The 15,933-nt window shown below is 45.0% G+C and overlaps 1 protein-coding gene across 1 annotated transcript in view; it reads left to right on the forward strand.

Annotated features, from left to right (window-relative positions):
• The first annotated feature begins 321 nt into the window (after positions 1–321).
• Positions 322–15,933, forward strand: part of moxd1 (monooxygenase, DBH-like 1) — a 109,731-nt gene continuing 94,119 nt past the window's right edge. The window contains exon 1 of the mRNA XM_038799875.1: positions 322–1,002. Coding sequence (XP_038655803.1) covers positions 715–1,002 — 288 coding nt within the window. The 5' untranslated portion in view covers positions 322–714. The remainder of the gene's footprint in view (positions 1,003–15,933) is intronic.

The raw sequence follows: 15,933 nt of genomic DNA on the forward strand, positions 1-15,933 counted from the left end.
TAGGGTGGTATTTATATAACTGTCAGTCTCAGCCCTCACTGGGGAGGTATTTATATAACTGTCAGTCTCACTCCCTCACTGGGGTGGTATTTACATAACTGTCAGTCTCTCCCTCTCACTGGGCAGGTATTGATATAACTGTCAGTCTCACTCCCTCACTGGGCAGGTATTGATATAACTGGCAGTCTCACCCCCTCACTGGGCAGGTATTTATATAACTGTCAGTCTCACTCCCCTACTTGGAGGTAATCGTTTGGCAGTCACGCCCCCTGACCAGGAGGTGCTTTTGGATGTGGTAGTCATGCCCTCTCAGTGCAGAGCTAGAGGCCAGGCTGGATATGGGAGGGATGTGCTGCACACACTCGGCATAGCGAGCATGCCCCAATCTGCCCGGCTGATGTGACAAGTGATTCACGGGGCTGGGCTCTGCCTGCACCGAGATTCTCCTGCCAGGGAAATTCGTCTTTGGAATTCCGGTCACGCACAGCCAGCCAGTGGAGTCTCTCTCTCTCTTTGACAAACTTACCAATCCGCCCGGGAACCGCTGAAAGATTCCCCAGTCCGGGAAAGAAAGAGTTTCCTTTTGTCACATCTGTTCTTGCAACTGCAGCTGCTGGTAGTTTTGAAGAGATTGAACAGCACACAAGGATTTAGTCTCGGGGGAAGCACCGGACGAGTGTTTCTCTTTGTGGATTGCAAGGAGACGCAGAGAGAATGCTGTTGGGCTGTGTTGTGCCCTGGTTCTGGGTGGTTAGAGTGTTGGTGTTGAAGAGTCCGGCTTCAGCCGCTGGCGCCTGGAGAAGGGCAACCTTCAGTCAACACGTCGAGCTGGATGAGAATGGCAAATACCACTTGAGGTGGAAGCACGATAACAGGACCATCACCTTCGAGGTGGAAGTTGAGACCAGGGGCTATGTTGGACTTGGACTTTCCCCAACGGGATCCATGGCTCAGTCAGACATGGTCATTGGAGGAGTTGCCAATGGGCGCCCTTATCTCAAGGTAAGAAGCGTCCAAGTAACCATCCAATCCCCATGTATAGATGTGGACATATTTCAATGACTGGATCCCAGAGATTAATGCTAAATAACCCAATAATATGCCTGCCACAAATCCAAACTGTTTTTGGCTTTCATCTATCGGTTTGGATTTGTCTCAAACCCATTTTGCTGCTTCTGTTGAACATCCAAAGTGGAAAAATCGACAATGGAGTTGAATTGTTGATAAGCAAGTAAAGTGCTCAGATAAATCTGAGAGATCAGATCGTCCTTTCGAATTGCAGTTCATCCCCTAATCAGATTGCAAGAAACTGTACAGCTCCTTGTTCCGACCCCCCCTGTAAGAAACTCAATCCAATGATACTGTGAAATTGCCATTTAGATTTTGGAGTTCCTGAGATATGTTTCAGCTACTAATTATTTACTCACAGGTTATGATCAGAGGTTTAGAAGTTTGAGAACAGGAGGGATCCAATCAATTAACTCCAAGGTTTCCAGGTTTAAAGCATATCCACTGGAGAACAAAAATAAAAATAAGGCAGCAAATGCATTTCGGATGACTTTTTATATTAAAAGGCATCTTAAAGTCTGGTAAATTAACTAAATTCAGCAGTTTAGTTTAAGAAACTTCAAAAATATTACTTAATTACTGCTTATGTCCACATCTTAAAAAATGTCTTCACAAAAGTGGCTTAATTTTGTATTAACATATTGATACTAGACATATTTGAAGAATAAGTTATCCTGAACAGAATAAACTTTGGCAACGAAAGGTGTTAGTGTACATGTCTGTGAGGTGGTGACATTAGAAGATATCACATTTATACAACATGACCTAATCCCAATGTTTCCAAGTTGGAGAGCAATGATGATATAATACATGAAGGTGTGCTTATAAAATTCAATTTTGGAAGGGTGTTATTCATGAACGACTATTTATGGCCGATGCTCAGATTGTGATGCTCAGATCTATTTGATTTACATGTTCCTAAGAAAGAGAATTCTTTCAGTTGCCAATCTTGGTGGCCAAGAAATTGGTCTTGATGATTTGGCAGATAATCTATTTGCTACATTACTACGGCTAATTCTGGAAAATGTGAACACAAAACGAGTCAATCTCCCACAGAGTTGCAGACACATGAAGAGGAATGGCAGTATTCAAGGCAGGCAGGGTTAAGGGCTGTGGGATACCTAGGAACAAAGAACAAAGAAAAGTACAGCACAGGAACAGGCCCTTCGGCCCTCCAAGCCTGTGCCGACCATGCTGCCATCTAAACTAAAATCATTTGTACTTCCTGGGTCCAAATCCCTCTATTCCCATCCTATTCATGTATTTGTCAAGATGCCCCTTAAATGCCACTATCGTAAGAACAGAGGAAGGGGAGAAGGGGACACATTTCTGTCACTGGCAATTGCCCTGTAAAGCAGGGACGAGGAGGTGGTTAAGTTCTGGCTGAGAATTACTTCTCCTCAATGGGAGGGGTTAGTAACAAAAATCAGGTTGGGGGTGGGGATTTTCCAGGCAAGTGAAGGCGGGTCTGGGTGCACACAGGGAATTCAATTCTCTACAAGTGTTAATGGCTCAGAATCTTGATTCCATTCTGCCCTCTTTTGGTTTTCCACAGGGCAGGTCTGCCAGCAGGAAACTAATTAAGACAATTAAAAAGTCAACTAAATACTTTTTTCACCCTGCATTCAGACCATCACTGCCAGTGCATGAGTTCCCTGCTATTTCAACAGGTTGGAGGAGGTAAGTGTGGAGTTAATGTTGACCGAGACTGACCTAGTATCAATGGAACAGTATAGTGGCTGAAATTGGCAGGCCTGTGGTTCATCACAGTGAAACATTAGTCCTGAAAGAAACAATTCTCTCATACTGAATTCACTGATTTCTTCAGGAACAGCAACATTGCCCAACAACCTTCAAGTGCCTTGGAGTCCATTGCATTGGATCTCAACCTGTCTTTTGAGACTTCCCTGTAACAGAGGAGTTCTCCAATGCTGCAGCAGCTTGGAGCTCTGAGGAGGAAAAGCAGCAACTTGTCCCAGGCCAGCAACCACATGGGAATTAACTCCAGCAGCAACAGCAGCCACTCATTGCCTTCTTGACAGAAACATAGGGATCCATGGGTCAGAGAAAATGAACACAGAGCTGTGCCCCCAAGGAACACTACCTTCAACACATGGACTAATATTGAAGACTGAACTTCCTCGACATATCTGAGCACCAGTCCACAGAAGGTTTAGACTTGTGCTGGTTAGTTGCCAACAGCCTTCTTGAAGCAAGAGGAGAAGGTGGTCTTGCTTTGTCCATGGCTGCCAAGTGGCCAATGCCCTCAATCTCTTTGCAACTAGCTCATTCCAGTGGTCTGCTGGTGACAGCTGCAGATTTCACTACCGGGACAGAGTAGATGGGAAGAGACGTCCAATTGGTGGGATAATCGGAAAGTGGAGGAAACTGAGTGAAGGTGATCGGCAGAATCAGAGGGGACAGGGGCTGTTTAGCACAGGGCTAAATCGCTGACTTTGAAGGCAGACCAAGCAGGCCAGCAGCACGGTTCGATTCCCGTAACCGCCTCCCCAAACAGGCGCCGGAATGTGGCGACTAGGGGCTTTTCACAGTAACTTCATTTGAAGCCTACTCGTGACAATAAGCGATTTTCATTTCATTTCATGAGGAAAACCTTATTTACGCAGTGAATGGTTATGATCAGGAATGCACTGTCTGAGACTGTGGTGGAGGCAAATTCATTCATGGTGGTCACAAGGGAATTAATCTAAAGAGAAGAGAAGTGCAGGGCTTCGGAAAAAAAGGACAAGGGAATGGGACTAGCTGAGTTTCTCTTGCAGAGAACTGACACTGACATGATGGACTGAATGGCCTCTTCCTACCCTTCTATTATTACATGATTCTAATTGCATTATCCAGCACACTGATGCCTTGTTTGTCAAGGCCTTTAACTATATCCAGCTTGACAAAGATTAAATGTATCAAACAGCAAAGGTGATCAGCTTAATTCGAAGGATTTCCTCGCATCCAGGAGCGATTGAATTCATTTATGTGGAAATCAAGGTGCTTTTAGAGCAACCAGGAGTCTTTATTAATGGGAAGGGATTCCACACCGTTAATGTGCAGCTGGTTTATGACAACCACAAGAACATCATTCAAGTCAATGCCAGTTAACCAGGACGCTTCCATTACTCCATCTCGAGTACCACACTTATGCTCACCACAAACAGCCTGACAATTTGGCTTCCGGGAGACAGGGGTTACCCACTAACGGCCTGGCTGATGTCCCCAATGTGGAGCCCTACCCCAGAGACACAGGAGAGTTTTAACAGCAAACACGTCGCTATCGGGCCTTTGGCTTGCTCAAGATGAGGATCCAGTACGTTGACAGATCTGGAGGTGCATTTCAATATCCCCGAGCAAGTATCTCCAGTAGTGTTCCACTGCACTCGGGCTGATGCAAGAGGATGTTGCAGAGCACCCACTATCGTTGGAGCAGGAGGAGCCTGACGTACTGTTGCAGCTTTCAGCCTGCACATTTCACTTGAAAAGCATCCGAGCAAATTTATTTCTGCAACTAAGATGTCTTCCTGTTACACTTTCTATTTCTTCTAAATGGTACTACTCCTGTAATTTCAACTGACTGGAGGCAGTCTGGTTTGACACTCAGTTTACTGTGGTGGTCATCTTCTGGGTTTCAGAGCCAAGCGGGGGGAGGGGGGTGCTCTGCACCTATGTAGAGGCAGATTCAGTTATTCGTACAATACTACCATGGGGGAAAGGGAAAGGACCAAGAACTTGGGGCACCTTTCAATGAGCCCCCACTGCCTCAGGGCCCACTAGCATTTCCCTACAAATCAAGACCAACTGCATGTACGTGCAGCATTCAACCATCAAGGAGATACTTTGTTCAGTTCTCTGTAAACTGGCAGACACAGTGTGTGGTCATTGGTTTGGGTCAGTATACTTCAGTAGCCTGCAGCACCTTACTCTCCATGAGGTTGGCTATCCTTTCAACAGATGTGGTCATCAGTGCAAATGTGTTAGACTTCATGGCATTCATGCTGGATATGGGCTTTGCTGTTCCCTTTCCAAGGATACTCACTGGCACTGGAAATGCTGACAGGAGCGCACACCTTTTCTGTTGCTGTTCCACAAGCTCCCTTTTCATTGTTGACCCCTGAGGCTCATCTTTTGTGTCCAGCAGAGTAGGGCTTGAAGTGTTGTGCACTCTAAGACAGGGATTCTCCACTGCTGTCCCCACTCTTTTTCACTGTGATGTGTTCCTCGCTATGTGCTACCCTATCTGCCTGAGACTCTGACCCACCAAGCAGTGTGTATCTGCGCTGGCGGAGGATGTGCAGGAGTCACGTGTTGGTGAATCCTCAGAATGCTCTCTGAGGATTTCACAGGCTCCTCTATTTGATTTAGTGAAGCACTATGGGAGGTGGAAGACATGAATTAGTGCTGAAAGTAGGTGAAATAGGAGTCAGCATTGGCTTAGTGTAGAAATATTCGTTCTTCTATCAGCTTAGTATAGAATATGGTATTTCATATTTTGGATGAGTATTAGTGTTATATGTTGAGATGGAGAATTGGGGAATATGGAGAGAAAGGAATGTGTGTAATAGCAGGGGATGGCTTGGGGGAGCTGTGCAGGAGAATGTTCGGGAGATGAGAGAGTGATGGTTCTGGGTAAGAGTTGTAGGATATCCACCTTTTTGGACTTCATGAAGCTATTGAATCTTTTGCAAGAATAGCTCCAGGTTCTAGGCAGCAGACTTCCACTGCTTTCCTTCTGTGCTCTGTGCAGCCACGCCTGCCCAGTCAGGCTGACGGAGTTTCTCCACTCACCCTCAGAGAAGAAGACTTCACTTCTGATCCTTTCAGAACTCAATGTCACCTCTAGGACCCGATGGGAGCTGGGGTTGAGGAGGGAACCTTCCCACATATTGTTTCCATTCCTGCAGGAGTTTCCTTCTTCTCACTGGTATATTCAATGCTTCACTCTGTGCTGCCATTGTGAGTCCTTTAAATAGAAACCTTTCATTGTTTGTTTAAGTGCATCATTCTGCCCACCCAATTGATTAGTCAGGGAATCCATGGCTCAGGCATAGATCAAATTAATTAATTAATGGGTTTCCAACTGACAAACGGTCTCCAGCAGGGACCACATCCATATAATTCCACCGACTATGTCAGTGACACCTGGCTGATAAGAAAGGCCAGGGAAATATTAATCATTGGGTGTAATTGGAAGTTGTTGCTGATATATTGCTCATCAGAGTTTCCAGTCAACAAATGATCCTGTGGAATAGGAGTGCGTGGGGTTTTTAGGAGAATGTGTTGGGGTGGAAGTGGAAGCCATAATGCTGCGCTGTACGGACATATGATGATGAGAGAGGAGCAGAAGTTGAAATGTTGACTAGCATCAAGGGAATAGTCTTCATTGGAGGGTGAGAAGAGTTGATAGCACATTGTTAGTCAGTGTGAAGATAGGAAGTCCTTTTAATTTACTCAACTTGGCAAACCAATTGCAAAGTTACAATTTGACTCGGGTTTCCAGGGGAAACTCTTCTTTATGGCCACTCCATGCCTACAGAGTGTTCCTGAGCACTACAGAACTGCCAGTGGATAGTGACCACCCAACTCCAACTCCTTCCCAGGGAGCTGATGGCAGATGGCATAGTGGTATTGGCACAGGACTAACAATCCAACAACCCAGTGTAGTGCTCTGGGAACCTGGGTTCAAATCCTACCACGCCAGATGGTACATTGTGAATTCAATAAAGGTCTGGAATTAAAAGTGTAATGATGTCCATGAAACCATTGTCAATTATTGTAAAATCCCATCTGGTTCACTGTCCTTTAGGGAAAGAAATCTTCCACCCTTAACTGGTCTACATGTGACTCCAGATCCATGGCAATGTGGTTGACTCTTAAATGCCCACTGAAATGGCCGAACAAGGCACTCAGTCCATGGGCAATTAGGGATGGGCAATGAATGCTGGTCAAGCCAACAATGCCCAGATCCCATGAATGAATAAAATAAACTTGCCACCCTACACCTCATCTTTCTTACCTTCTCTCCATAGCTTTTCAAAGAGCACCTGGGACATTTAAACTCTTTACTTCCACAATATAGCGGCCAGTGGCATAAAGAAAGGAATGTGGCTTCTGTGGCGATTCCCTCCACTGATATCTCTGAGGTTTCCTGTGTTGAATGAGTTCTGCAGAACTGCCCTAAACAGGAGATTCGGGCCAACGTTTCATTTAACTTCCAGCACCAAGCAATTTGGTTCAAATCTCCACAGATTTCTAATCACCTTGTCCAAATTGTTAAGCTTGAAATAGATAGATTTCTAGACTCTAAAGGTGTCAAGTGATATGGCAAGAGTGCGGGAATATGGCATTGAGTTAGAGGAACAGCCAGGATCATATTGAATGGCAGAGCAGTCTCGAAAGGCAGAATGGCCTCCTCTTCATTCTATTTTCTATGTTTCTATGCTATGCAACTTAATATTAATCCTTACACATGAAGGCAGCATGGCAGCACAGTGGTTAGCACCGTTGCTTCACAGTTCCAGGGTCCCAGGTTCAATTCCCAGTTTGGGTCACTCTGTGCGGAGTCTGCACGTTCTCCCCGTGTCTGGGTGGGTTTCCTCCGGGTGCTCCGGTTTCCTTCACAGTCCAAAGATTTGCAAGTTAGGTGGATTGGCCATGCTAAATTGCCCATAGTGTCCAAAAGCGTTAGGTGGTGTTACTGGGTTATGGGGAGGTGGTGAAGGTGTGGGCTTAAGTGGAGTGTTCTTTCCAAGGATCGGTACAGACTCAATAGGCCAAATGGCCTCCTTCTGCACTGTAAATTCTATGTCTATGTATAACATTTATATGTACAATAATTAACCGAGGAAAGATATTCAATACATAAAATAATAGAAGCAGTTACATTTTCAGTGAGAAATTAATGGCAATGATATTTCCTAATTATTTTTTTAAATAAATGTTTTTTATTGGGTTTTTGAACAAAGTATATTTACCGTTACGTACACAGGATAAGAGACATATCACATATATAGAAGGGAAGGGCACACCCAAACATACCAAAGAAAATAAAATAGTAAATGATAAAAAAATACAACAAAAAATAAAATAGATTAACTGGTAGGGTATTGTATTTTCTAATTATGACTAGGGCCTTTTCACAGTAACTTAATTTGAAGCCTACTTGTGACAATAAGCGATTTTCATTTCATTTCATTTTCTTTCAAATAACAGATTGAATTTACTTGACTGTAATGATTGGTGCTCAATTAAAAAATGGTTGTGAAATTTCTTGGCATGTTTATTACATGCTGAAGAAGTTCCAGTTCAGATGACTCACGCAGAAAAAAGTCTTAGCTTGTTAAAACAAACCATAACCTTACTGATAGCCACAGTTTAGTGTTGAAATACTATTTGGGATGCAACAGAGAGATTAATTGCTAATTAGCATTGAAGGATGGGGCTATGCCCTTGGCCATGCATGCTAGGAATTATTAATGAAGTATTGTGCCCCACGAAAATTCTCCCAGAGACAGTTACAGCAGCATTGCAAAACGTTATCGAGGGAATTTAAAAATTACAGTTGGCGTGAAAATCCATCTAGCATGTGGCATGCACTAAAGCATTGTGCATAACAACTTGCATTTTTATAAATTGGCCCATAATTGTCACTCAGTGGTGAATCGCTGAGCGATCAAGTAATGCCTGTGATGAGAGCTTTACCTCTCACAATGTACAATTGATTGCCACATAGCTTGTTGGAGATTTGCAGTGTTGAGCAAAGTGATTTCATCAAATTTTCTTCATAGCGGGTCACATTCAAGAATTTTCACAGATTACAAACCAGCAAATGAAAAGGATTAATAAATCAACCCCTTTTCAAAAAAAAATGACGAACAAGATAAAGATTTGGGCATAAATTATTTTAGAATTATTTTTGAAAAGCTGGTTAAAAAAAAAATAACTAATCATAACAGAAAAATCTAACAACATTCTACTTTTCTTGGGGGGGCCAGATTGAGGCCAGAATTCCTTGTATGTTCACGCCAACGGGATTCTCTGATCCCACTGGCAGCACAGCATGGACTGGCTTCAATGGGAATTCCCATTTACAGTGGCGCGGCCAGAGCCACGTCCTGATTAATCAGCAATAGCTATTAGCCCGATTGTTGATTGAAAACTCAGCTAAACATCATTGAACAAGTCTTAACCTATAATGGGGTTTCAAACACTGTGTTCATTGTAAAAGGGAGGTTATTACCAGGCCAATTGGTTTCACTGATTTCTGTACCTTGAGGCCATGTGGGGAGGTGGGTGAGTGGCAGGGTGTCCAGAGTGCAGCCTGTGGTGGAGCAGTGAATGACAGGCACAACTTCAGGACTTTGCAGTAATCTCTTGTTGCACTAAATCTTGATGCAAAATCCCCCTCTCTGGTCTGTTTTTCTCTCAGAGTCGTTAGCCTGTGGAATTCTTTTGCTCTGAAAGTCATGGAGGTTGGGTCATTGTTCAAGGCTGAGTTAGTTAGATTTTTGATCAATGTGGAATCAAGGGTCATGGGGGATGGACAGGAAAGTAGAATTGAAGCCACAGCCAGATCAGCCATGACCTTATCAAATGGCAGGTTTGAGGGGCTGAATGACCTATTCCAGCTCCTAATTCTTGTGTTCTTGTGTAATGTTGGTAAAACTCTCCCAAGGTGCTTCAGACAAACATTATCAATCCATATTTTGCACTGAGCCACGCATCAGGAAAGATGATCAAAAGCTTGGTCAAATAAATAGATTTGAAGGAAGTGCCATAAAAGCGGAAAGGGAAGTTGAAAGGTGGAGAGATTCAAGGAGTGAATTCCAGAACTTAAAAGCTCGAAAACTGCAGACATGACAGGTACTGTAGTAGTGGAGAGAAGACAATTGGGCTGCACAAGAGACCACAATTAGAGAACTGCAGGGATCCCAGAGGGCTGTCGGGCTGGAAGAGATTACAGACATAATGTGGTAGAGAGCGTGGTGAGGCCATGGAACCTATTAAATGACTTATTGTACAAGTGTGTAAACCAACAATTGTTTGAAGCTGTAGCTATTTTAAATATGACTTGGTTCTTTCAATTGTACAAATATCTGACATGCTATTTGGAATGAGAGTAATGAAGACATCATTTCCCCAGACACATGGACAGAATCAAATTCCACTCTTGGCAACCCTGGGGCTTCAGGATGAGGGGTGCCACACAATCAGGAGTGAAGTCCCTATGCTCACTCCCTGCAATCCACAGATGGCAAAGACGGCCTTTTCACCCAGACACCATTTGAGGTCAATTAAAGACCGCTTAAGCAGTTCGTCCTGCCACTGCAGGTAATTTCCCAGCAGTCAAGAGACCTTCAGTCGAGCAGGGAGTCCACTCAGTTAAATAAGGTGACCTCCTTTTGTGGATTAGAGGGCACAGGCAGGGGCTTCCTCTTTATTGGGCATGCAATGGAAACTGGAGGGTCAACCTGGCAGCAAGAATTACCCCTCAGAAAGCCACCCACACTTCCCTCAGCAACTACCTCTTGTATGCCTTTCCGGTACTTGCCTGACAGACGCTGACAAATCAGATACGCTTATATCTATTTCAGGGCCTGCTCCACGTTTCTGGTCTTGGCTGCTGGGACTGAAGAGTTCCTGGTCCTCCTATTGGTTTTCACCCTTAATGTGACAGCGGCCTCTACACCAGGCAGCTAATTGCCTTGGTGCATAAAATTGCATTTAGGTTTCCGAAAATCGTTGTAGCGAGATGTCCCCAGCTTCTAACTAGCCATCAGGGCCACCATGGCAGCCACATCGAAGCCATTAACTACAGCCCATTATATGTAAATTGCTGTCAAGCCCCCCACCACTCCCATCAATCACTAGCAGGTGCCCCCACCCCGTCCCACCCAACCATTGGCAAGGGGCAGGTTGGGGCTAGCACTCAGACAGGAGTTTCTAGGAAATTCTTCAGAACAAAGAAGCAGCCTCTTTAAGAAAATTGTGGCGAGAATGAACACCTGCTGGTGGAACAATGGTTAGCAGTGTTGCCTCACGGTGCTGAGGACTCGGGTCCAATTCCAGCCCCAGCCACTGTCCTTGTGGATTTTGCACATTCTCTCCATGCCTGCGTGGATCTCACCCCTCAAACCCAAAGGTGTGCAGGGTAGGTGGATTAACCACACTGAATTGCTTGTTAACTGGGGGGAAATAAAGGTACTCTAAATTTATAATTACAAAAAGGGAAAGATCACTTGCTCAAAGGAGGAATCACTTAATGGACAATGAAGGGCTATAAAAACAAACAAAGCTAATTTGAAATAATCACGAGGTTATAAAATGTAGAGGGTCATGAAATTGAATTTGAACAATACAATTCAAAGATTTTAGGTTCCTCAGCATGGCCAGAGGCTTGAAAAAGTTTAAAGGGAATGAAATTCATAAATTCATAAATTCTACAGTACAGAAGGAGGCAATTTTGCCCATCAAGTCTGCATCGACCCTCTGAACGGCCCACTCCCCTGGCCTATCTACGTACCCCATCTAATATGCAGATTTGTGGACACAAAGGGGTCATTTTAGCATGGCCAATCCACCTAACCTGCACATCTATGGATTGTGGGAGGAAATTGGAGCACCCAGAAGAAACTCACGTAGAGATGGGGAGAATGTGCAGACTCCACACAGCCAGTCACTCAAGGCTGGAATCGAACCCTTGTCTCTGGCACTGTGAGTCAACAGTGTTAACCACTATTGACTATGAAAAAAGCACATCAAAGTTTTCTGGCAAATCAAAGGGAAGACTTTCATTTTCATCTGACAGGTCATTGATATTGGCATGCTGAGAGAGTCATCAAAGGGATCTAACACATCAGAGAAAATACTTTTAACTAAAACTTGACATGCTGAAAGATAGTTTAATGATTTGCAAAGCTATAGAGGGAAGACATGTCACATGATCCCCAGCCCGAGAAAGACCCCCCACCTGAGCCCTTCCAGTCCATACCGACCACCCCTGCGATCCCCACCTTCCCTAAAGGATGCCCCGCGGCACCCTGGAGGTAAGTGTAGAGAGGATACTCACCACTACCTGCCACCCTCACTTCCCACCCCACCCCATCCGAGTCCATTGTACCTAGTCCCCACCTGTCTGGACCAGGAGAGATTGGCGCCTGTAGAACCTCCAGCTAGGGTTGGAGGCATGAGCATATCTGCAGGCCAAAGCATTTGGCTTCAAACCAAGTAATGGTATTTAAATTCATGTTGATCAGTATAATCAGGTTCTCACATGCTCTGGGATTAGCTCAAGGCGCGATTCCTGATTTCCTGTTGAATCGGGCGTGAGTGCCAAAACGGGATTCTCATGAGCAGAAGGAAAACATGCTAGTCTTCTATTATGCATTCTAGAGAACACGATCTAATTTAAAGAATTGATTTTTTAACGTTTTTTAGAAAACGTAAAAAATTGTTCCTTTATGTAAATGCTGAAATTTCCAGATTTGTTGGTCAATGTAGTATTTTAAATTGCAAAGTCTATTTATAATTGTCACAGTGAGCAAAATTCCATCAGCATGGGAACAAAATTATGAAAGAAAAATACTTCTAAGTGCTTCGTGGAAAATTTAACTTCTGTTGAAAGATTTAAATATGGCAATATCTTGTTGGAATATAACAATTTTTTTTACAGTGAATATTGACATTTCTAATTAAGGGATGATTTTCAGTTAAGGAGTTGTTTGGATCAACGTTTACAAGAATGGAGCCAACTATATAATAAATCTATCCTGATACCCATCTACAATTTCCTGTTTTGGTTTCAGGAAATTTTTGCCTTTGACATATACATGTGCAGAGGAATGTAGTGAACCAACAATACAGACAGCTAAAATCATCCTAGAGCTTAAGTAATTTGTTAAGTATAGACCTGATTATAAAAACATAAACACCAAGTGGTATTCCAAGCAAGCAATGAAGGGCACAACCCAAAAACAATCAGGGAAACCTGTTTTTCAAAAAGAACATTTGTGTATAAATATCACAGATGCTGCAATATACGTAATAGTTTATCCTCTATATTTATTATTTCTTGGGATGTAGGCATCACTGACAAATCCAAAATTTATTGCCCATCCCTAATTACTCCTGTTAAAGTGATGAGTTGCAGTCCGTCTGTTGTAGCTACACCCACAGTACTGTTGGGAAGCGAGTTTGAATCCATCAACAGTGAAGCAATGGCAACGTAATTCAAGATGTGGAGATGCCGGCGTTGGACTGGGGTGAGCACAGTAAGAAGTCTTACAACACCAGGTTAAAGTCCAACATGGTTGTTTCAAACACTTGCTTTTGGAGCACTGCTCCTTCTTTAGAAAACGTAAAAAAATTCACCTGAGGAAGGAGCAGTGCTCCGAAAGCTAGTGTTTGAAACAAACATGTTGGACTTTAACCTGGCGTTGTAAGACTTCTTAACGTAATTCAAAGTCAAGATGATGTGTGGCTTGGAGGGGAACATGTAGGTGCTGCTGTTCCCAATCATCTGCTACCCTCATCCTTCTGGATGGCGGAGGTCACGGGTTTGGAAGGTGTTACCGAAGGAGACTTGGCAAGTTGGTGCCAACTTGTAGATGAAAAAATGAAATGAAAATCGCTTATTGTCACGAGTAGGCTTCAATGAAGTTACTGTGAAAAGCCCCTAGTCGCCACATTCCGGCGCCTGTCCGGGGAGGCTGGTACGAGAATCGAACCGTGCTGCTGGACTGCTTGGTCTGCTTTAAAAGCCAGCGATTTAGCTCAGTGAGCTAAACCAGCCCCAGATGGTATATGTTGCTGCCACTATGTGCTGGTGGTGGAGTAAATGAATGTTGAAGGTGGTGGATGGGGTGCCAATCAAGCAGCTGTTTTCACATGTTGAGCTTCTTGATGTTGGAACTGCACTCTCACCCATGCATTCATCTGGTCTATTCTCCTATTACTGCTCACGCTAGCCCGTGGCAATTAGAGTAATCCAGTGATTTCTACCTTTGAGGTCCTGCTTTTTAATGTATTTCATAGCTCCCTGTATTTGGCTTTCAGGACGTTATCCCTCTTCCTGCCTACGTTGTTGATACAAATATGGACCATAACCTCTGGCCAAGGTGCACTGCTATGGCTTACTCTTAAATTACTCCCTTTACTTTTACTTCCTCTAGTTTAGAGTATATTAAGGGCAGGTTGTCCTGATCAAAGCAACTACGCTTCTTTCTGAGGAAAGATAGAAAATTAAAAGATCATCTGATTCCATTCTCACCGAGCTCCCTTGGCCACCAAACTCCTGTCTCACTTTACTGCAGGGCAACACTCCAGTGCACCCCCTCCCCCCCCTTCCTGACTGCACGACCCCCCCCCCCCCCCCCCCCCCCCCGTCCCCCATTCCCCACCACTAATTGAAAAGGTTGATTAAGCCAGGCAGCATCGTGGCACAATGGTTAGCACTGCTGCCTCACAGTGCCAAGGATCCAGTTTCGATTCAGTTCTTGGGTCACTGTCTGTGTGGAGTTTGCACATTCTCCCCATGTCTGTGTGGGTTTCCACCGGGTGCTTTGGTTTCCTTCCACAGTCCAAAGGTGAGCAGCTTAGGTGGGTTGTGATGCTCGATCAATGACTCCAGAAGCGAGATTGGATGACGATTGAAGGCTTTGTTGGACTAGATATTTCCCCCAGCAGCACAGGTACAGAATGCAGCAGCTGGGGAGACACAGGCTCTTATACTCTGCCTTACTGGGCGGAACCAGCAGGCAGGCTTCACCAATGATATTGCTGTCTCAGGTACCTCCCACACTAATGGTATTACAGCCTCAACCTGGGTACTGTAATACCCCTAATACCGACTACCGCATTCACCCCCTGTTAAAAAAAGAGTCCGGCGGGGGTGGCAGTTTGCGTTATACAGTGGTAGAGGTTGAGATTATGGTGGTACCCGTCGGTGGTACAGTGTTTTGCTTTGTTACATGTCACAACTATTTACAGTATTTATTTATATGTACATATCAAAATGAAGCAATTAGTCAATCGGGGGCCCTGGTTGTCCTCTGTGAACATCACAGTTTCGGTGGTGATGCAGGCACCGGCTCGGCCATCCGTGACTCCGGAAGCGTGACTTTGGTTTCTTCGGTAGCTTCATCACCCCTAGATTGGACCAGGGGGAGAACTGATCCACCTGGGAAGGGGCGGCCGTGGGGTACGCCAGTGGAAGGGAGGGTGGGGTAGGTGGGGGGTATGGGTGGGGATCCAGCGGGTGCTAGGTCCCGTAGGGAGACTGTATCCTGTCGGCCGTTGGGGTACGCCACGTAGGCGTACTGAGGGTTAGCGTGAAGGAGGTAGACCTTCTCGACCAATGGGTCCAATTTGTGCGCCCACACGTGTTTACGGAGCAGGATGGGTCCAGGAGCTGCCAGCCAGGTTGGGAGCAAGGTCCCGGAGGAGGACTTCCCAGGGAAGACAAGGAGACGTTCGTGAGGTGTTTCATTTGTCGTGGTACACAGCAGTGATCGGATGGAGTGGAGTGCATCGGGGAGAACCCCCTGCCAGCGGGAGACTGGGAGATTTCTGGACCGCAGGGCCAGTAGGACGGTCTTCCAGACCGTTCCATTCTCCCTCTCTACCTGCCCGTTTCCCCGGGGGTTATAACTGGTCGTCCTGATCGAGGCAATACCCTTGCTGAGCAGGAATTGACACAGTTCGTCGCTCATGAAGGAGGACCCCCTATCGCTGTGTATGCAGGCGGGGAAACCAAACAGTGTAAAGATACTGTGGAGGGCTTTTATGACGGTGGCTGCGGTCATGTCGGGGCAGGGGTTGGAAAATGGGAACCGGGAGTACTCATCAATCACGTTCAGGAAG

The sequence above is a fragment of the Scyliorhinus canicula genome, chromosome 6, assembly GCF_902713615.1.
Source record: "Scyliorhinus canicula chromosome 6, sScyCan1.1, whole genome shotgun sequence".
Lineage (NCBI taxonomy): Eukaryota > Metazoa > Chordata > Chondrichthyes > Carcharhiniformes > Scyliorhinidae > Scyliorhinus > Scyliorhinus canicula.